This window comes from Thamnophis sirtalis, unplaced genomic scaffold (genome assembly GCF_051295495.1).
Source record: "Thamnophis sirtalis isolate CommonGarterSnake01/CBP01778 unplaced genomic scaffold, rThaSir2_p1.2 scaffold_13, whole genome shotgun sequence".
In the NCBI taxonomy this organism is placed as follows: domain Eukaryota; kingdom Metazoa; phylum Chordata; class Lepidosauria; order Squamata; family Natricidae; genus Thamnophis; species Thamnophis sirtalis.
The window spans coordinates 15775028-15796957 of record NW_028261393.1 but is presented as its reverse complement, the minus strand read 5'-3'; the positions used below and the strand labels follow the sequence as shown (position 1 = coordinate 15796957).

The window sequence follows — 21930 nt, the reverse complement described above, 5'->3', positions numbered from 1 at the left end:
TGTCAGAAGCCGGCTGGGCAGGTCACAAAATCACATGACCCTGGGACCGTGCAGCTGTCATAAATACATGCCAGTTGTCAAGCAGCCAAATTTGATCAGGTGACTATAGGGATGCTACATTGCAAGTGTAAGTATACAGTATAAGTGTGAAAACTGGTCATAAGTCACTTTTTTTCAATGCTGTTGTAACTTCCAACAGTCACTAAACAAATAATCATAAATCAAGGACACTGCAGTCCTTCTTTATAGCAGGGGCTCAGCCCTGCTTGGTTTCTTTTCTGCAGGGAGAACAGGGTCCTAGACGCTGTAATTGCTGATGGATGCAGACAGACGGACTTCCTTTTTTGCAAGACTTGTTTATTCTGAAAAGCAGGGAGTCTTTTGTGGCTTCAGGCCCTCCCTTCCCTGTAAGTGCTCAGTCCCACATGTTCTCCTCACATTTACCCTTCTTTGAATTCTGATCTCCGAGTAGCCCTTCTGGTAACCTTTGGCCAGTCCAGCTCCAAAGGGGACTCCCAAAGTCCCTCCGTGAGTGAGAATAAAAACAAGAGAAGTGAACAGAGACCATGTTCAACATAACGAGCAGTCCTTTTAAGCTTTTGTTTTTGCTTATCTTTTTAATGCAAAGAAAACCCAAATAAAACAAATGGCGCTACCCGACTCCTGTAGGGTATTTTTTTTTTAAACTGCTGTTTTAAAACAATTCAACTGGTTTACCCTTCAAATCTTCCAACTCTGAATTCTAACTTCTTAAAATATGGAGAGGGAGACCGTAAGCACTGTGTTACGGCCAGTAGGGAGATGGGGAAGGGAATCTTTCCCCCTCTTCCCCCCCCACTCCTTTCTCTTCCCTTAAGGAAGACACTCAAACAACCCACACACACATCCAGCCCGACAGAAACGGAGACCAGGCAGCCACATTGCTGAAGAGACTCCTGTAATCATTTCTTCCCCCCACAAAAAAAATGATGACCATCAAACATACACACACAGACACACAGACACACACGCACACACACCTAAGCCAGCATGGTATGGTTTCCCAAAGTGCTGAGTAAACGGCAGGCATGCCCTGTTTGCTGAGCCCAATTCTCCCACCGTATACAGACATCCAGGCTTATTGGTTCTGTACTTGAGAGAGCAGGGGGGTCATTGGGCGCTGCGTCTGCCCGCCGTATCAGTTCCTAGTTTCTCCCTGTATGTGCCTGCATGGGCATAAAGCGTAAGCATTTCCTAGAAATCATGTAACAACCAAGTGGAAAAGAAAAACCGCTGGAGAAAGTACAAAAGAGGAAGAGCCGAGAATCCAATTTTTGAAGCCACAAATGGGCAAACAGCTTACGGAATTTTTTTTTTTTTTTTTTTAGAAAAACGAACACAAAGAAGGGTTGGTGACCTGATCAATCAGGTTGCTGTGTTTCTTCCGCGACTTCCCCCCCCCAAAAATGCTTGAAAAGTCTGAAACGGACACGGAATCTCCCTTCCTAGGGGGAAGATGGAAGCTCTTGTTTTTAAGGTCATTACTCATCCAGTCGTTACATTTCCAGGAGCCGTCTTACTTTGTTTTTGAGACAGACAATCCCAAGAAGGATAGCTTCCAATCTGGGTCTACGGATTTGCTATCCTTCCTCACAGAGGGATAACAGCAATGGCTTGTTTCCCCATAAAACCAGGCAGGGTAAAATCCTGACCTCTCTCCTTTTCCCACAAACCATCATCCCAGCCTGCCTGCTCTTTCCCCGCTAAAGAAAATGACTGTTTAAAAGTGATGATCAGCATTCCTGTGAACTTACCTGCAAGGCTGTAGAAAAGAAAAGAAAAAGGGGGGGAGGGTCAAACCAATATAAAAAGTAAGAGGTGAACAATCATTTTTAGCAAGGCCGGATGGCTTGCTGACTTAGTCCTCCAAGACTACGATCTCCACATTATGGACCTGATGCTGATGTTCATCAACCTCAGCCACCACCTTCTCCTCAGTCCTCAACTCTGTCCCCAAAATCACAGCTTTCCCCCCTGATTCTTCAGGATCGGCTTCTGGATCAGGCGCTGGGTCTATTTCTATGATTGTCTGTCCGTCCTCTGAAGTGCCTTCGACTGCCTGGATGGTCGAAGTCAGGCCAGACTCCATGGCCACCAGTTCCACGGGGTTGACCATGGTGGCCACATTAGCAAGTGTCCCGCTGTCCTGCATCGCTGCCGAGCTCAGCAGGGCTAAGCTCGAGGAGGGGTGAAGTGTCACGGTATCGGTTGAGCTGGTTTTGGAGGAAGAAACCACGGTGGCGTAGCGGAAAAGCTGGGAACCGGAGGGCAATGTGTGGACAGTCACCGGGCTGGAGCCCTGGCTGATCGTGGCCATTGGAATGTTGCTAACGGAAAACTGCTGTCCCATGGGTGCGAGGGTGATGGGCGAGATGACGGTGAATTGAGGTTGCTGGATGGGAGCCGAGGGGCTTAGAACTGTGGCTGAAGCTGGACGTTTTAACCGGGGCCTTTTGGGAGGCTTTGGAGTGTTGACGGGCATCAGGATCACATTCTGAATGGATGGGTCCCTGGCAATCTTCTTCTGGTCTTCTAGCTGGCGATCTAGTGCTGCAAGGATTTATGGCATAGTCTAGTCAAGGAAATGCTTTGGAAATTATCACACAAGCAGCACAAAAGACAAGAGGCAGGAAAACAATTTCTAGGTATAACATTCAGTTGTTTCTCCTGTGCCAAAAGAACAGAACAATGGATGGGAATAGAAAGAGCACCCAGACTTAAATACCTCTTCACAGTGCTTTACAGCCCTCTCTAAGTGGTTTACAGAGTCAGCCTGTTGCCCCCAACAACCTGGGTCCTTATTTTACCAACCTCCGAAGGATGGAAGGTTGAGTCAACCTTGAGCCTGGTGATTAATGAATCTATTCCTCCATTTCTTCAATGTTAGTGTAACTCTTGAGCCTGGGGAGATTCGAACCACCAAATTGCAGTCAGGTGGCAGTCAGCAGAAGTAGCCTGCAGTACTGCACTCCAACCACAGCGCCACCACAGCTCATAGCTGTCTCGTGAGGATAACTCCAATTATTTAGAGAACACACACACAAAAAAAAACCTGGGATGCAGAGGAGAAACTAATTTACCTCTCCAAGTACTGCTTAACCCCATCTCAGAGCTGCAGACAACAGCAGCTTTAAAATTAAAACGGCATCATTTGCAAGTTTTCAAACCTCCAACGTATACTAAAAACGGCAAAAATATTACAGCAAAAATGCTGGTCAGAATATAGTTAATGCCTCTTGGGAAGAGGGAAAAATGTATTGTCCCAAAGGTGCTTTTCTTTTGGACCATTTGATGGTTGCACCATTGGGACAACCATCACCTGGATGATTGAGAATCGCCACAGACATAAAAGTGTATTCAATGCGACTTAAATCATACTTTTTGGTAATTGTAAGGAATTTGCTGTATTTAAGATAAGGAAAATACAAGAGGCGGAGGATGGGAGGGGGGAGAGGAAGAGGAAGAAAAAGAGGAAAAATGAGGAGGAGGAGAACGCATGTTATACAAAAATGCTTAATTTAGACAGGGGTGTCAAACTGGTGGTCCGCAGGCCAGATGCATCATGCACAGGCCACGCCCACCCTAGCTCCGCGAATGGGGAGAATGTCATGTGACGGCGTGACATGGCGAGTTTGACACCCATGATTTAGGGCCAACTGACCATTACCTGCAGGAGTACAATGTATGAGCTTTAATCTTAATGAAGTCTGGAGTGTTTACCCTCCTGAAAATAGCAAACTAGAGGGAATATGAATGTACTACAGCAGTGTTTCCCAAACTTGGCAACTTGAAGATGTCCGGACTTCAACTCCCAGAATTCCCCAGCCAGCATTCAGACATCTTCAAGTTGCCAAGTTTGGGAAACACTGTACTACAGCAACCAAGGCGTATTTCTTGCACAATTAATTGATGAGTTAAGAAAGTTCCAATTTCAAAATTACCTGCCAAAGTGTTAAGAAATTGCTCCTCTCCCTGGTCTGTTTGACTCTTCCTGTTATCCAGCACCCTCTTCACTGTGTCCATCAGACCAAAAGTGTGAGCGACATTATTTAGAACAGCAGCATCTACAGGAAGACATTCACAGATATTGACTAATATTCTAAATGGGATCCAACTCCCAGGCAGGACGACCTGAGCTATTCCTTGTTTGCCCATGCAGGATTACTTAACACTTTGGTAGCACTTGCTCTCTTGATTATGCAAGATGCACCTACAACAGCCATGGAAACTGACATGAAGAAGAAAGTATTTAACAATTGAAAAAAAAGATTAAGAAAATAATATTATTTCCCTGAATTTTAAGCAACCTACTTGCTCAAGAATTCCAAAGCAGGAATTGTTCTATCCAATTTAGTTTGCAAATGACAGTGTACGTGAGACTGCCTCAGAAGTTTTATAGTCGACAAGTGCCAAATGTATTATTATGTAAAATGCATGAGAAATTTTGCAGAAAATAATACATATAGAACACGCTGAAGTATATTTTTCCCCTTTAGCCTCAGGGGTAGACCATCCTGTCATCACTAGTGATATATTTTCAGGATCAGGAAGACCCCCCTTTCTCTTATAATTATTTCTATTACTGTTGTTGTTGTTGTTATATCATCAGCAGCTTTGTCATCTGACTAGTCTAGTCTGCTTTCTTGCAGACAGTTCGCGACCCAAACTACCCCTAGCACTGATGATATTACCTAGTTTGGGTCGTGAAAGGTCTGCAAGAAAACAAGCAAGCTCAGAGAGTACCAAAGACCCTGCATGTCAACTCTGAGCTACAAATATTCTCCTTTATGCTTTATAGAAGTTTATTTTTCCAATACTTCTAGTTTTATTCATCCCTGAAGCTGATTGGAAACTAAAGGAGCTATGATAAACATTTAGACAATGAAAACATTTCTGGAAAAAGATAATTTACAACTTCGATGGATTTTAATTGGTTTTGGCGTTTTCCTGTTAACGTTCACTATTTTTGATTATTTTAGGATTGCATTGCATTTTGAGATTGCTACTCATAAGAAAGCTATCATTGGAGAGTAGTTAATAAAATGACAAAACAAGTACTATTGAGACATATAATTCACAAAGCATAAATACAAGTAGTTCTTGACTTATGACCACAATTGAGCCCAGCCTTTTTTTTTTTGCTCAATGAAACTTTGGTTGAGTGAATGTCCCTCTTTACAACTTTTTTTTGCCACAGTTGTTAAGTGGATCATTGCAGTTAATAAGTTAGTAGCCCAGTTGTTAAATGAATCTGACTTCCCCATTGACCTTGCTTGCCAGAAGGTTGCAAAAGGTGATCACATGATCCTGGGACACTGCAACTGTCATAAATATGAACCAGTTGTCAAGCATCCAAACTCTGATCACATGACCGTGGGGATGTTGCAATGATCGTAAGTGTGAAAAACGCACATGTCACTTTTTTCAGTGATGTTATAACTTTGAACAGACATTCAATGAACTGTTATAAGTCAAGGACTACTTGTAAGGCAGGAAGCCTGCCCTAGTGGTTATCATTTCATATCAACATGGAGACTGCTGACCTCTTACCCACCGGTAATCTGGAAAGGGGATTGGGCAAGCCTTTGCTGTACCCCTCTTAGCACCTCCTCTATCTCCTTCTGAATATTACAGACCACTTCTTCCATCAAGCCCACATCAGCAATGCCTTTCCAAAACATCAGCATCTCCTCTGCCATGGAAAGATAAAACATTTTTAAAGAAAAAAAACTGTTTGGCAATTATACAGCAACATATCTACTCCTGGGACCAGCAAACTACTATACTTGATCAAGCACTTTAAGGAATGGATTGCTAACTTGTTGATCCAACCTATACACTCTTACTTGGAAGTATCATTGAACTAAAAGGCACCCACTCGAGACATAACCTAGACCAGTGTTTCTCAACCTTGGCTAACTGAAGGTGTGTAGACTTCAACCCCCAGAATTCCCCAGCTAGAATTCTGAGAATTGAAATCAGTACATCGCCATGGAGTCATGGAAGAGAACACTGATGTAGACTGTTCATTGACCACTTAAAAAATTATGCTTGCAGCACATGTGTGCTCACAAACAGTTGCAACAGGCTGAAAACAGCTTCCAGAGCATGTCAAGTAAAACACTAGAAGCCTTTTGTCTTTTGTCATGTGTAAACAATCAAAGGATCGTTCAAGGAAGGTACATGCCATTGCTGATGAGTCAAGTTTAGAACCAGTTTTCCCCCAAATTGGCACCCTACAGAAAGACTAAGGATGCAACCATTGCTGACAAAAGTTTGCTTCTCTTACTCCACTTCCTCTCCTTTCCAAAGTGTGCAGAGGAAATGAAAAAAAAGTATGCAAGCTGTACAGAGAAACGGGAAGGACCAACCTGATATCTCCTCTGGGTCTTTCTTGATTCCCTCATCGGTTGCCATAGTGACTGCTGCTGTCATAGCAGAATTCCATTCAATCCCTTCTTCTACACTTTCCTCAGACACTGCAATTTGGGTGATGCTTCCTGCACAAGAGGAGACCAGTCTGATACTCTGCTGCCACAGTACTTCCTCACCCACCCACACATCTAGATGATATATCAGGATAAGTCCTGTTAAGCCAACTATTCATCTGTAAGTCTATGATATGACATGATGATAGGGTTTACACCCTATGTTAAGCCATACACCATAATTTCCAAATCGCAATGGCTGGGACATACAAAATGCAGCTGAAAGCAAACAAAGCACATTAGGTCTTAGCACTGTGTGTGAATTCAGGCCTTCCAGTTAACAGCTTTGCTCATTTGACACTCTTATGTGGGGACATCAGATTCTCAGCCAGCATGGTCTCAATGCTGGCTGGACATTTTGAGAATTGCTCTTTCAAGGTGCCACATTGGGCAGGTGAAGCAAGGTTGCTTTGGACTGATCAACGTATCCTTGGGGACTGGCACAATAAAGCCATTGCTTTTGAAATGTTACGTAAACTCTGTAGCTGCTGCAATGAATGAAGAAACATTTGGGTGTAACTACCACATTGGTACACTATACATTTGTGTCCTTCAATTCAATCCTGCCTGGGGAATTCTGAGAGTTTCAAGTCCAACCATCTTAAAGTGGTTGAGGTTGAAAGTCCCTGCTTTATAGAAATTGTCTTTTTCCTTTTAATGTTCAAAAGCCACACCTGACTTATGCCAATATTTGTCATGTGTGGCTTCGCCTTATACATTAAACGTATGCTCTAAATCAGGGGTGTCAAACTGAAGGCCCACGGGCCGGATCCAGCCCTCAGGGTGCTTAGATCTGGCCATAGGGAGACCCTAGAAACAGCAAAGAACCAGCCCATGGTGCCTCTACTAACGAAAGCAGAGCTGGGGAAGGCCATGCGCAGCCCCCACTCCCGGTTCCATTTTCCCTGGCAGAAGGCTGCAGGAGGCCGTCACAGGCAAAAACAGACATCAAACTGGCCACCCCCACCCTGGACAGATGGATGGACGGACGGACGGACACTGAGGACAAGCACAACCCTGAGGCAGCCCTCAATGAAATCGAGTTTGACACCCCTGCTCTAATTAATTGAAGTAGCTGAACTAAAAAAAAAAAACTTTCTCACAAAAAGAAACAAAATGTGCAGTGGGAAGTAAGATGATATGTAAATCTGCCCCCCACTCTATTTCAACTTACACTTAATTTAATGAAGGCAGGGTTTTAATAAGAAAGAGACCTACCATCAGCAGAAGTGGGAGTCTGTACCAGGCTTGTTTGTCCTGGTACTGGGGCCCTGGCACTGCTGAACAGGAGATCAAACTTGGTGCTTCGGCAGGTGTTGGTGCACACTTTGTCATGCTGATAGAAATCAATTTGCCCAGAGTCCATCATCTTCCTACACAATGAATGGAAAACAGAACAGTCATCTGAGGGGGATGAAAATCAGTTCAAAGAATTGTCTTAAGAGGAAAATGTAAAAAAACAAAGCCTTTGGTGGCAATGCATCAAATGATGCTCAGTCCCATTTAGCTTATGCACAACAGCAGTTATATAGTTCAATCAGTGGTGGGATTCAGCAAGTTCGCAGCACTTCAGGAGAACCGGTTGTGAACTTTCTGAGCAGTTTGGTGAACTGGTTGTTGGAAGAAATCATTAGGGCAGGGAACCGGTTGTTAAATTATTTGAAAACCCACCACTGAATTTAATGGAAGGTTTAATATGAAGTGCATGTTCTGTGTCATAAAAAAATATCTTTATTTCCATCCAAATGTATTCTAGCAATAGAATATGGAAAGGAATAATAACTGCAATGATTGATTTAATGACTTTGGCAAGAAAGTTAGAAAAATGGGGCAAAACTCACTTAAATGTCTTGCTTAGCAACAGAAATTCGAGGCTTAATTGTAGTTGTAAGTTGAGGACTACCTGTACATGGCAAGGTTACCTCAGCATGATTCCTCCTAGGCGGATGGCTCGCTTCCAGTCCTTCAGGGTGGACTTGCCAGCCAGGTGAACAAAGTGCTTGGGGCTGATAAGCTGATCGTTGAACTATCAAAAGAGGAAGGAACCAATTATTTTTCTCATGGTAAGGACATAATGCAACCATTCAGTCTTCAAGGCAGCACCCACGATTCATGGATATATGTGATCAAGACACACTAGGACTTTGTTAATACAACCTAGGCTTTGTGATTCCAGGCTGACACTGTGCAATATGTAGAACTGCTTCGGGATAAAAATGAGGTGGATAAGTGGGAATTTTTTTACCATCCAATTATATATTGTAGAACGGGACTCTCACAAGAAAAATATCTATTATGGCAGACATAACCTAATGTTCTTCCTATGGTGGTGTCCAAGTCCTTGTGGCAGGGGGATGGATGCCTCTGTTCTGACCATTTTCATTTCATTTCATTTTAATTTATTTGTATGCCGCCCTTTTCCCTAAGGGGACTCAGGGCGGCTCACAACTCAAAGGGAGGGAAAAACAAACAAAGTTACAGAAAACATAAAACCATACATAGTTAAAAAAAAAAAAAAAGCACAACAATCATACCATTCGAAGTGGAGCAGCGAGTCTTTAGCCCCAGGCCTGTCGGAACAGCCAGGTTTTAAGGGCTGTGCGGAAGGCCTGGAGGGTGGTGAGGGTACGAATCTCCACGGGGAGTTCGTTCCAGAGGGTTGGAGCAGCCACAGAGAAGGCCCTCCTCCGGGTAGTCGCCAGTCGACACTGGCCGGCTGATGGAATTCGGAGGAGGCCTAGTCTGTGGGATCTAATTGGTCTAGTGGAGGTAATTGGCAGTAGGCGGTCTCTCAAGTACCCAGATCCAATACCATGAAGGGCTTTGTAGGTGACAACTAGCACCTTGAAGCGTACCCGGAGATCAACAGGCAGCCAGTGCAGCTCGCGGAGGATAGGTATTACGTGGGTGAACCGAGGCGCACCCACGATCGCTCGCGCGGCTGCATTCTGGACAAGCTGAAGTTGCCGAATACTCTTCAAGGGCAGCCCCATGTAGACCAAAGTTTCCCAAGAGCATGAAGCAAACTCCTTGTCCCGACAAAAACCCCTTTTATTAGTTTACTGTGAATTCTGCTCATTCACATCCACCAAAGTCTTTCAAGGGAGGATTTACAGTTACAGACCTTATCTGGCTTGGAGAGCTGACTGACTGATACCTGCAAAACTTGGCAAGGACTCTTGGAGAGTCACAAACCAATTAAGCGAACTAATTGTCTCCTGCAAACTCCACTCCTCTTTCGCTACTCTTTTATTTCCTCTGGGAAGGGCCATTCATCGTCCACCTATGGCCTTACTCCCAAGTCGACTCCTGTTCTTTAGCTGTTCCCTTCATCTGGCAACTCTGCACATGCGTACACTGGGAACAGGCTCCAGCTTTTCATCTGCCTCATTGATGTCTGACTGAAGGCAACTGATAACTGGCATATGGCTCTGGCCCCCTCTCTGCCTCCGACACAGAGCCCTCATCAGAGCCTTCCTCAGAATTCAGGACTGGCCCATGTTTCTCCCCAACCTCCTCACTGTCCGAAAACCCAGCAACACAGAATAAAGTGAAGAGAGCTGGCAAAGTCACTTTCACCATGCTATTTACCTTAACACACTTGACATTGATTCCTGGGCACACAAACTTCTTCCAGAGCAAGATGGCCTTGCTATCTCCACAGGTAATGGGGTAAACAATCTCAATTTCCTCACTGCTTTCAAGGACACTGGCATCTACAGATAGAAACAGGGAGACGTTTGAGAGACACGTAGAGATCTCCATGCTGACTCATTTCACCCTAAGTGTCCAGACTTGGCAACTTTAAGACCTGTGGACTTCAATACCCAGAATTCCCCAGCCAGCATTCCCCATGGCTGGCTAGGGAATTCTGGGAGTTGAAGTCCACAAGTCTTAAAGTTGCCTGATCTAACCCAAAGACTGAAAAGGACTGTAAAAAGCATTTTCTCATCGTGTATCTTTAAACTGGAGATTCCAAATCTGAACCTGGGATACTCTTGCATGAAAGCCACATTCTAAGTCATCACTTCTCTCTTAAAGACACTGATAAAATTATATAGTTTGTTTCATCTTTACAACTTACGATGGATCCATAAATAATGTATAGTATTTCGACAAGCATCAGAGTACAGTTTCATAACAGCCAGAAGAGTTCAGAGTATGAAAGAAGACAATATGATTCATTGCCATTAACAAGGCAGGGTTTCTTATGGACTGGGTTACTATACTAATACATAGTCCGATTTGTTTAACACCCATAAATCATGATATACAACTCACAACTCAGCTATAAATCATGGGATAATGTACTGTAAATCTCAATGGCTATACTCATATTATACACCAAGCCAAAATTAAACTACAATGTAAGGGCAAAGTGCTAGCTTTTACCTAGAAAATATTTTTTGGGAAAATACAGTTCTTTGGGATACTAGCCTCACATTCTCACACTCTTGAATGTCCAATATAATATGCAAATTTCCAGCCATTCTGAAGTGATGAAGATAAAGGAAAAGGTTCCCCTCGCACATATGTGCTAGTCATTCCTGACTCTAAGGGGACGGTGCTCATCTCCATTTCAAAGCCTAAGAGCCAGCGCTGTCCGAAGGCGTCTCCATGGCCATGTGGCCGGCATGACTCAACGCCAAAGGAGCATAGAATGCTGTTACCTTCCCACCAAAGGTGGTTCCTATTTTTCTACTTGCATTTTTTACGTGCTTTCAAACTGCTAGGTTGGCAGAAGCTGGGACAAATAACGGGAGCTCACTCTGATACGCGGTGCTAGAGATTCGAACTGAACTGAACAGCTGAACTGCTGACCTTTCTGATCGACAAGCTGTGTCTTAGCCACTGAGCCACCGCGTCCCGTGATGAATATAGGAAGTGAAATTTGGACAGTAGCCTGACAAGGACTGCCTTGTGTCTGTAGTTGAGCTTCAGAAATGTGAATCTTTAGGCAACACCTTCACAAGAAGAGACAATGAAATAAAGCTCTTAAGGCCTCTTAGCTCAAGAACTCTTTTCCCAAGGATTCTAGTTTTTCTCAGTGCTACAGGCTTTATTCCACCTTATGCAAATATGTAGAAAGGTTGGTATTTCCTTTAATGATATGGAGCGGGGGAGGGGGGGGAGCCATCATCCATGCAAATAACTATTGCAGAAACTGTTATGCTTCAGGATCAGCCCATTTCCGCTTCTGCTGAGCAAAGTTTTGGTTTGGAGGAAAGATGGTGGATGTAGTATTTCTTCTTCAATGTTGTCCTCCTAATATTAAGCCAGGGGTGTACAATGGATTAAGAATCAGTGGCTGCATTAAAGCCATTCATTGTGTCTTGAGTTCATCATGTGTTCCTAGTTCTGCTTCAGCGCACTAACCCACTGCACATGCTGCCTGCAGGCTTCATCCAAAGCACCCCTATTATGCTGCAATACAGTTGAGCTAAACATGAAACTAATGTATCGCTATCACTTGAGAACTCACCGATGCCATCTTCAAGTTTGTGTATGGTATGTGTTTCTACAGCCATCACGGCCGCATTCGTTTCAGCGCTCTCTTGATAAATTCTGCTGTAAAAAATAGCAAGTACACAAAAGATGCAGTCATTTGAAAACTGGTGACATGAAAGAACATCTCCCCGCTATCAATCTATGTGATCCTCACATCAGTAGGGGTAACACTTATTTATGGGATTTTCCATTAGTAATTCCGTATTTATGGAATTTGGCACTTTTCAGCAGCAACCCAGAATTTTAATTTTAATGGTTCAGCTTTTGGTTATTCTACTGCCATCGGTTTATATGGAAATAACCTGCTGTTTTAGGCCTATCGATATTAGTTTGATATATTGGACTTATTAATATTATGCAAATTTCCTTGCATAGTAGTTTATTTTGATTATATAAAAAGTAATATTCATAGCAGTATTTTTTCCCACCAATTTCATAAGGGATACTGTAATTTGTATCTCCAAGGAAAGTTAATATCATGATAATCAAGTTCTCTGTCTGCAGCTGAAAGGACTCGAGTCTTCATACAAGAAAGGAAATTGTTATTAAACAGTCAAACTTGTTTTGATACAACTTGCTTCACAGTGGAATGAACTGATTGGGTGGGAGGGGTGACCTCTTCTTTATTAGGAATGCTACACCAGCTGTGGGGTTGACCAAATTGTCCTTAACTTTATGGTTCTGTCCAGCCATAAAATCCAGCCATAAAATTAATGATGGAGAAGGCATCTATAACATGTGTTCCTTCATATTTTTAAGCATATTTAGAATCTCCCAATACCTCAAACTCTTGTTAAAATTCCTGTCTTCTGCACAACTACTAAATCACAAGAGTTTCATCTTCTTTTATGCCTGTATTTTCAACTCTCCTTGTAGCAGTCCACTAAACCCTCAATTTGGGCAAAATTGCTTGGGGATATTTCATTTTGCTACTGGCATGTCACTCACCCTTGTTGAACGGGCTGTAGTTGTAATATAACCTGGGTTTTGGTATCTTCTGGGTTTCCCCCCTCCGTTCCTTCGGTTGGCACAACAACCACATCTCCTACAGGAATGCTTACTTCAGCATTTGCCATTTGTTCACATGAAGTCTGAGCGACCGGGTGACAAGTATGCTGTAGTGGACAACAAAACAACCGAGGCAATCTTGATTTGGGAGTTGAGGAGAACCGTCATTTCTAATTATACACAATTATCATATTCTATAATAGTAGGACAAAAGGGAACACATATGTGATAGAAACATCCTCAGCACCTTTGCGGCATCTCTTAATAGTTTTAACCTTTCCACACAACCGAAGATTGTTCTCAGGCTAATTGACTAATCTATCTACCACTATTGCCTTGGGAATTCAAAAGTGACTTGGCCTTGTTAGCTTTCTTGTAAGGTTTAAGAGGTTATTGTGACAGCAATTAAAGATGCTCAGGCATTCATTCCCTTTCTATATTCTGGGCTGCAACTACTACAGCAGAAGCATGAGCCAACTGAAAACAAAAAGGGTATTTTTTTAAATGGAAACTTGGATTCATTAGAAAGTGAAGGATGCAGTCCTATATACAATTGGCTTAGACTGTACCTAGTACAGTCTAGTATCTAGGTAATTTGCTTCTGAGTTCCCAGGCAGTTTTTTTTTTTTGAGGGGGGTTGTTTAAACCAGTGTTTTTCAACCTTTTTGTGCAAAGGCACACTTTTTTCATGAAAAAAAACCACGAGGCACACCACCAATAGAAAATGTTAAAAAAATTTAACTCTGTGCCTATACTGACTATATATAAAGTGTTTTTCCCACGGCACACCTTACACTATGTCATGGCACACTAGTGTGCCGCGGCACAGTAGTTGAAAAACACTGGTTTAAACCAACCAATTAGGCTGAAACACTGGGCAGTGTCACTCAATAGACAGAGAAAGCTGGAAAGCCACGTTGCAATGATTAATGTGGTATCCAAAGGGTTTGAAAAGTATGTAATGGGTGGCTTGGAGCTTGGTGGGAGGCATTTGCTGCTTTTTAAATGATTTAAGATTGTGGGAGTTGCTTTTGCTTTCTCTTTGTTCCTTTGCCAGCAGAACACCAGGATCAAACCCCCTCCCACAATACATTGGTTGTAAACTAATGACCAAAAGAACCCCCAAATTCAATTTTGTCTATTGGTTGCTCCCAAATCAGCAGATGAGCTGGGAAAGCAAGGATTTATGGGATTTTCAGTAAGAATGATCATACACGTGATTCTTTGGAAATAAGAACTTTAACACAAAACCCCATTTCATAAGTGAGAGTGTATGAGTTTCCTTGTTTTTAGATTCAAAATCACAGGCCATTGTTACTGCTGGATCAGATGATCAGTCTAACAAATTCAACTTACTGGTTGCTACAAACCAGCCCCTCCTGCTGGCTGCACAAAACTCATTAGCAATACACAAACGTAAGTCTCATTTTGCCTCAGAGGATACCCAGAGAAATACACTGTGGTGGTGTTGAATCTGAAGGTTAGATATAAGTCTAATGACCTTGCTGTCTAATAACCTTTTCTAGAGCTGTTCTAAACCTCTCTTACTTGTCATTCTACTATATTTTTAAAAAGTATTCAGTATGTGAAAATGTTATTGTGTCTCTTAAAGGCAAGGTTGAAATGACTTGACCCGTGTTTGAATAGTTCTTTAAGTCATGTCTGAATTCAGGATAAATTGCATGAGAGACTGCTCATTAATTCAATGGTTATCAGCTAGAATTATTTTATAGAGGAATGTTATGTATCTGCCTCAAATAAATTCCCCTGGATGTTAATGAAATTTACTTTTACAAAAGCAGAAACATCATCACAACTTTCCTAATTAACTTTTAGGTAAGTCCAAATGAATTCAGCACTCTATAAGCTTAGTAGGCAAATCACAGGCATTATTTTAGATTAGTTACAGTAGTGTCATAAATATTGGCAGGGATATAACAGAAGGCTCAGAATTGCCTTAGCTGCTTATTATTATGGGAAAACAAAAATTGAGGCAAACAAGAACATTATTTGCATCTTTATTATAATTTTTTGTAAATAGGGTTTAGTAGCTTTGTTCATGTGAAACAGAGTTGTTCAATCAACAATGATATCCTTCAAATAATGGTGCCAGGTCATCAATTTTGTCATTATTTTAAAAAGTCAAACAGAAAAAACCCTTAACACTGAATAGAGAATGGGTGATAGAAGAGGGACATTTAAGGGGCATTTCAGCTGTGATTTGTTTTGTTTTGGGAAAAGCATTGTTTTCCAGAAATTCCACCCCAAGCCCATCATTGTGCCACATTAGCATTGACATAAAAAGAGAGGGGAGCATGGAAGGCAGTTGCTTTTTATTGCTTTCTGCTATATAAATCAAGGCAGCCTTTTAAAATCATAATTTGTCATTTATTTAAAAAATGCCAAATCTTGGTAAAGCCACTTTGATCTCCACTATTACAACAAGTTGTTCAAACCCATTTATCCTACATCGAACTCCAACCACCATCAAAGTGTGTTATCTAAAGCCATCTCAGTCAGTGTAATGAATATTCTGTATCATAAATCATAGGGAGACTCCTGCTCTAAAAATGTATTAAATTGAAATGCCACTCAGAGAGAAGCTAGCTAGGCTGTTAACATACAGTAATCCTATTTTTATTTTTTTCTTATGGATCCTACTTAAAACCGGTGGTGGGCTTCTCTTTTAACCAATTTTGCAGCCAAAAAAGCCAATGCAATCCTAAATTGCATTAACAGAGGGATACATTTAAGATCAAGTGCGGTACTAATACCAATCTATAAAGACCACACTTAAGAGTACTGCATCCAGTTTTAGTTATCACACTATAAAAAAGATGTTGAAACTCTAGAAAGAGTGCTGAGAAGACAAACCAACATGATTAGGGGACTCGAGACCAAAGCATATGAAGAACGGTTGCAGGAACTGGGCATGGCTAGTCTAGTGAAAAGAAGAACGCGGGGAGACATGATAGTAGTCTTCCAATATTTGAGGGGCTGCCACAGAGAGGAGGGGGTAAAGCTATTCTCCAAAGCACATTGAAGGCCAGACAAGGAATAATGGATGGAAACTGACCAAGGAGAGATTCAACCTAGGAATGAGGAGGAACTTTCTGACAGTGAGAGCAATCAACCATTGGAACAGAAGTTGCCTTCGGAAGTTGTGGGAGCTTCATCACTGGAGGCTTTCAAGAAGAGACTGGACTGCCATCTTGACAGAAATGGTAAAGGCAGGGTCTCCTGCTTGGGAGGTTGGACTGGATGACCTACAAGGTCCCTTCCAACCCTGTTTATCTATTATCTGTTATCAATCAATCTGAATAGAGCTGGAAGGGACTTTGGGGGTGTTCTAGTCCAGCCGCCGCCACCACCACCACCTATATAGTATCATTTCATTTTCTCTTTTTTTGAGTTTTGACGGAGTTTAAACAGTCCCGGGAACAGGAGCTTGATTTTAACCCGGGACGATTTTGTCACTGAACGGGGATGGGCTTGTAGTTCGGCCAGGGAAGGAACCCCCTCAATCCGGCCGCCTGAGGAAGAAGGAAGTCGGGGCTTTAGACCGGGAGGCTCGGGAAACCGCGAGTGCCAAACCGTCCCTCAGAACCCCGAGGATCAAAGGCGGCGAGTTCAACCGGTGAAGCGAGTTCTACGGGCGAAACTCGCTCCACTCCCCGCTTCTCCCCACGCCCGGGGGGGGGGGGTGGGGAGAGCAAAAGCGGCCCGCGCGTTTCTTTTTTTCAGCGCGGGGCCCAACTTCACGGCCGGAGACTCCAACTGCCATCATCCCCAGCTCGCCCGGCCGCTGGGGATAATGAGAGTTGGTGACGGCGGCGTGAGGAGGAGAACGAGGAGGAACAACTGCGCGCGGGCCGCCCGTGGACGGCTTTGCACACTGGCCACTGAGGGCGAGTTCGACCGCGCCCGCGCGGCTGAGGGGAAAGCCCGCCTCCCCCCCCCGCGGGCCCCGCCCCCTCGCCTGCCCCGCGAGCCCCTCAGCCCTCCGTGGCCCCGCCCCTCTTCCCTCGCTCCAGGCCAGGCGCAGCCTCCTCCCCCTCCTCTTTTCCCCACCCTCCACTTCCCCCCCCCGCAGCGGCGCTGCGACGTCCGCTCTCCCGGCGGCGGCACGTACGGCGGGGTAGCGGCCGTGCGCTCTCCCAACGCAACCCCCTCCCTCATCTCCACGCACTCTGCGTCCCGGCTCCCGTAGCGCAGCGGCAACAAGAACGTCGTCCTGCGTTTCCCTCCCCCTCCGTTTACCGTCTCCGAGCGGCCGAGTCCGGGTTAGGGGGGGCTAGGGAGGAGGGAGGGAGCATGCGCAGAAGCTGCAGCGGCTCGCCTGCCAGGACTTCCGGCCGCCTCCTCTCTCTTAAAGGGGCCGCGAGAGGCAGAGCAATTTTTTGCGCTCCCGCGTTTGGTGCGTCTTTTGGGGAGCGGGGAAAGGGTTGCATTTGCAGCCTTTGGGTAGGCCGGTTTCTGGCCGAGCGAGGATCGGCTCTTCCCAACGGATCTGCCGACTGCCAGAGCCGCTGCTGCTGCTGCTGTATTAATAGCATCTGCATGCTTTGCAGTTGTTGGATATGTAGCAATAGCACTTAGACTTATATACCGCTTCACAGTGCTTTACAGCCCTCTAAGCTGTTTACAGAGTCAGCATATTGCCCCCAATATAGTTAACTTGCTCCAAATAGGCAGTGGAATTGCGAAGAAAACATGCTCAGAAATGGCCTCATTAATTAATTGCATGCACGAGTCGTTAAAAGTTTCCTTCTCCAGTTCAAAGCACACCCTGTGTCATTCTAATCCAAATAACGATTTTGTTGCTGCAAATATTTGCTGCTCGGGAAATTTCACACTTATCACTTATAAAGCTACCAGAAATCCAGATAGCTGCTAGATGGCAGGCTAGAGATCAGTGGTGTATTAATCATTAAGTAGACCAAACACATGCTTAGAGGACCAGGCCCAAAGGGGGCACCACAAAGTTGAGAAAGGAAAAAAAATGCAACGAAGATTTGTACAGTATGTACAAAGGAGGAGGTGGGGGGGGCACCAAGATTTGTCAGTGCTTAGGGCACCAGGGAGCCTTAATCCACCACTGCTAGAGATACAGAGAATTTGGCTGCCAGATGCTGCCCTCTGGATATTTTCAGCCCTAATCCCATCACACTACATTTCATGAATTTGATGGAAACTGCCAAATCCGGAAGGAGACAAGAACCCCTTCTTATGCCACTTTCAGTAAATGAATGTTATGCCCAGCTGATGGCGCCAGTCGCCTTCTGATTGGTGGCAGCAGAGGCACATTTGTCAACCTCTTTAAGATGTGTGGACTTCAACTCTCAGAATTCCCTAGTTGGGCTGGGGAATTCTGGGAGTTGAAGTCCACACATCTTAAAGGGGTAGCTGAGGTTAACAAACGTTGGAACAGGCTTAGTTTGCTGTTATTAAGGTGCCATTGGACAGATACTAGAATGCAACCGCCCCTTTGCCAATAATTAAATGATTTCCCCCATCATCACCAAATTAATTACCAACCTGGGGTCTTGGGGAAAAATAAAGATTGTTTGATGTAGAATTCTTCATTGGCCAAGTGTGATTGGACACACTAGAAATTTGTCTTTGGTGCATAAGCTTTCAGTGCACATAAAAACTATAAGTGATAAATCATGATCATAGTCATCATAAAAAGACATAAGTCATAAGATATAACACTTAGTGATAGTCATATCATCATAGTCCTTGTGTCTAGTTGTTCTGGTATGCAATGCCCAATAACGTCATTTTGAGGGTAGAAGTTTATATATTGGCAGTCCCCCATAGCATAGTAAATTCATCAAGGATAAACCTAAAACCAGATTTATGTAGTTCTAAACTATAGTTTAATACATTAGAATGAATACATTTCCAAAGAAATCAACACTTTATTTATTAGAGATATATATCCTGTCTTTTTGTACAGGAGCTCAAAGCAGATTTTGTAGTATCCCCCCACCCCTTGTTTGTCCCCACAACAAAAACCATGTGGGATTGGATTGAAAGTCACCCATCTGGCTTTCATGCCTAAAGTGGGCCCACAATTTGCTGTTTCTTGGTTTGATAGGTCAGCACTTTAACCATTACACCAAACTGTCCAAACCTCACTATAGTTCTCTGTTCTTCACCAAAATTAAACAGAGTGTTTCACACAAACTGTCTTCCTTTGGCTGATTCATGCTAATAATTAAAGGGTTGATTATAATAATCAGCCAAAGATGTTGAGGGTAGTGACTGAATGTGCTACATGCAGAGATTTACCAAAAGTTGGTTAAATTTCAAGTTGAGGAATGAAATAAATGGAGTGAACATTGAGTTACAAATTGGTTTATAGTAGAAACATGCCTATAAAAAACATGTTTAGAAAAGCAAAACAAAAGTGCTACAATCTATTACCTACCATAAAACCAAGAGTAGTTAAAACAAGTCAACCGCTTTGAATACACAACAAAGCATGCAAACCATAAAGAAACTATGCTTCTGATGAAATTGCAAGGTTGAATACTTCTGGTTTAAACAATGATAAATAGAATAACTTTATTGTCACTTTAAAGGGACATGGTGGCTCAGTGGCTAAGACGCTGAGCTTGTCGATCAGAAAGATCAGCAGTTTGAATCTCTAGAACCGCAACAAAGTGAGCTCTTGTTGCTTGTCCCAGCTTCTGCCAACCTAGCAGTTCAGAAGTATGTAAAAATGCAAGTAGAAAAATAGGAACCACCTTTGGTGGGAAGGTAACAGCGCTCTGTGCAACTTCGGTGTTTAGTCATGCCAGCCACATGACCACGGAGACGTCTTCGGAAAGCGCTGACTCTTCAGCTTTGAAACAGAGATGAGCACCACCCCTAGAGCCAGAAACGACTAGCATGCACCTTCACCTTTACCAGAGGTGGTATTCAGCAGGTTCTAACCAGTTCTGGAGAACCGGTAGTGGAAATTTTGAGTAGTTTGGAGAAGCGGTAAATACCACCTCTGACTGGCCATGCCCCCATCTATTCCCTGCCTCCCGAGTCCCAGCTGATTGGGAGGGAATGGGGATTTTGCAATAACCTTCCCCTGTCATGCCCACCAAGCCACACCCCACCCACCAAGCCACACCCACAGAACTGGTAGTAAAAAAAAAATGAATCCCACCACTGACCTTTACCTATTGTCACTTTGAATGTACACTAATCGGCATACATTAAAATGAAGTTTCATCGCATGCAGCTCTCAATGGGCCAACCCCTCCAATATACACTACATGTATATTGTATAGATGTCATATATATATATACATACATACATACATACATACATACATACATATATATATATAAGATTTTTACAACCCCTGGTAAGCCCCAATTATGGGAGGAAGCTAACTGCTTCCATCATCTGTCAATCGGCTCGTCACAAGAGTCCATCACGACAGAAACCCAATATTTTTACTGTTGCCTTTGTTATATTTGTGGTTTTTTTTTAATTTGTGCTGATAAATAAATAAAGGGAGACTAGTATAGATCTATTTCAAATCCCAGTAAGGGTATGGCTAGCTGATGAGAGCTAAATAGCTTGAAATAGATCTATACTAGTCTCCCTTTATTTATTTATCAGCACAAATAAAAAAAAACCACACACACACACACACACACACACACACACACACACACACACACACACACACACACACATATATATATATATATATATATATATATATGACTAAATAAATAAATACAAAATTATGCTTTGCTATATTGTGAGCACAACCCGCTAGCTTTTCTTTTTCAGGGCTCGACACCCAACCTACAGTCAAGAAACCACGTTTGTCAAGCCAAGGTTTCACGAGGTTTCAAGGTGCGTTAAGAGAAGAGCCCTTCCATATTTACCCCCCATCACTTTGGGCTCCCACCTCGAACTAAGATACCAACGACTCCCGATCCACCTAACCCTTTCCCCTTTCTAACACGGGTTCTTCGTGTGTGTTTTTCCCGACGAAGGGGGCTCATTGCGTCGGCGTTCGGCCAGCTGGCGGGCTCGGCGTCCTTCGCTCTTCCTCGACGGGGCGGCGAGACCAGTCTTGGGAAAAAGTTCGTCCGGCGGCCGGGCGGGGCCAATGACCGAGGGGAGGCTTGGCCCCTTCAGCCAATCGCGTGACGCGGGAGGGGGGGTGTCCGAGGCGCGCGCTCCTCCGGCCGCTGCCAGCTGCAGACGGGCGCTGTACGGCCGGCTGGAGGCGATCGTACCGGCGGCTCCTGCCGAGGCGCCGCTCGACGATGCGCCCGGCGCTCCGCGGTGCGCTCCGGCTGTTCCAGCTGCTGTGGTGGCCCCTGGACCTCTCGATGGCCAGCAGCCAGGCGGGTAAGTCGTGGCCGTTGCAAAGCGCGAATAGGACGGCGGGGAAAGTGGAGTGGCTGGGAGCGAGAGTGGACGTTGAATGAGGAAAGGAGGCTGGTGAAAGAAAGGAGGGGGTGGCAGCTTGAAGGGAGAACGCTTGGCACGATCTTCTCCAAGCTCTGCTTTTCAGAGGCGCTAAGCAGGAGCGTGCCAGTGATGGGCACTTGTAGCCCAGCGCCTCTGGGAAGCATCACGATAAGGAAGAAAACGCTTAAGAAGGAGAGGTTTTCATACAGGGAGCCCTCGAATTAGGACCACAATTTTTATGTGTAAATGTGTTTTATTTTCCATTTTCATTTTCGTACAGTCACATATATACTGTACAGAACCGGGGCCATATAACATTAAACAATAAACACAGCCATTCTCTTGTCAATAATATCCCCCAAAATAGAAACCCAATGTACCTCTTCGACCCACCATACACCCATTCTTTCACCCCCCTCCAACTTTCCGTGAATTAGGAGCACAATT

At 43.9% G+C, this 21930-nt stretch overlaps 2 protein-coding genes across 6 annotated transcripts in view; one reads left to right on the top strand and one right to left on the bottom strand.

Moving 5' to 3' along the window:
- Nucleotides 1–597: 597 nt before the first annotated feature.
- On the bottom strand, nucleotides 598–17392 carry GMEB1 (glucocorticoid modulatory element binding protein 1). 5 transcript variants are annotated; one of them, XM_087727123.1, is made up of 10 exons: nucleotides 17304–17392; nucleotides 12984–13150; nucleotides 12010–12095; nucleotides 10119–10243; nucleotides 8450–8553; nucleotides 7746–7900; nucleotides 6411–6539; nucleotides 5594–5731; nucleotides 3981–4103; nucleotides 598–2589 (listed from the first exon to the last, which is right to left on the bottom strand). In XM_087727123.1, the coding sequence occupies exons 2-10, from the start codon at nucleotides 13109–13111 to the stop codon at nucleotides 1898–1900; spliced, it is 1680 nt and encodes a 559-aa protein (XP_087583249.1). In that variant the 5' UTR covers nucleotides 13112–13150; nucleotides 17304–17392; the 3' UTR covers nucleotides 598–1897. The 5 variants fall into 5 exon arrangements, with proteins under 5 accessions (XP_087583249.1, XP_087583252.1, XP_087583250.1 ...); XM_087727126.1 differs by having other exon boundaries at nucleotides 12010–12092; XM_087727124.1 differs by lacking the exon at nucleotides 17304–17392 and adding an exon at nucleotides 17233–17290.
- Nucleotides 17393–21292: 3900 nt separating this feature from the next.
- LOC106537585 (discoidin, CUB and LCCL domain-containing protein 1) overlaps nucleotides 21293–21930 on the top strand; it is a 41868-nt gene continuing 41230 nt past the window's right edge. The window contains exon 1 of the mRNA XM_087727440.1: nucleotides 21293–21420. Coding sequence (XP_087583566.1) covers nucleotides 21336–21420 — 85 coding nt within the window. The 5' untranslated portion in view covers nucleotides 21293–21335. The remainder of the gene's footprint in view (nucleotides 21421–21930) is intronic.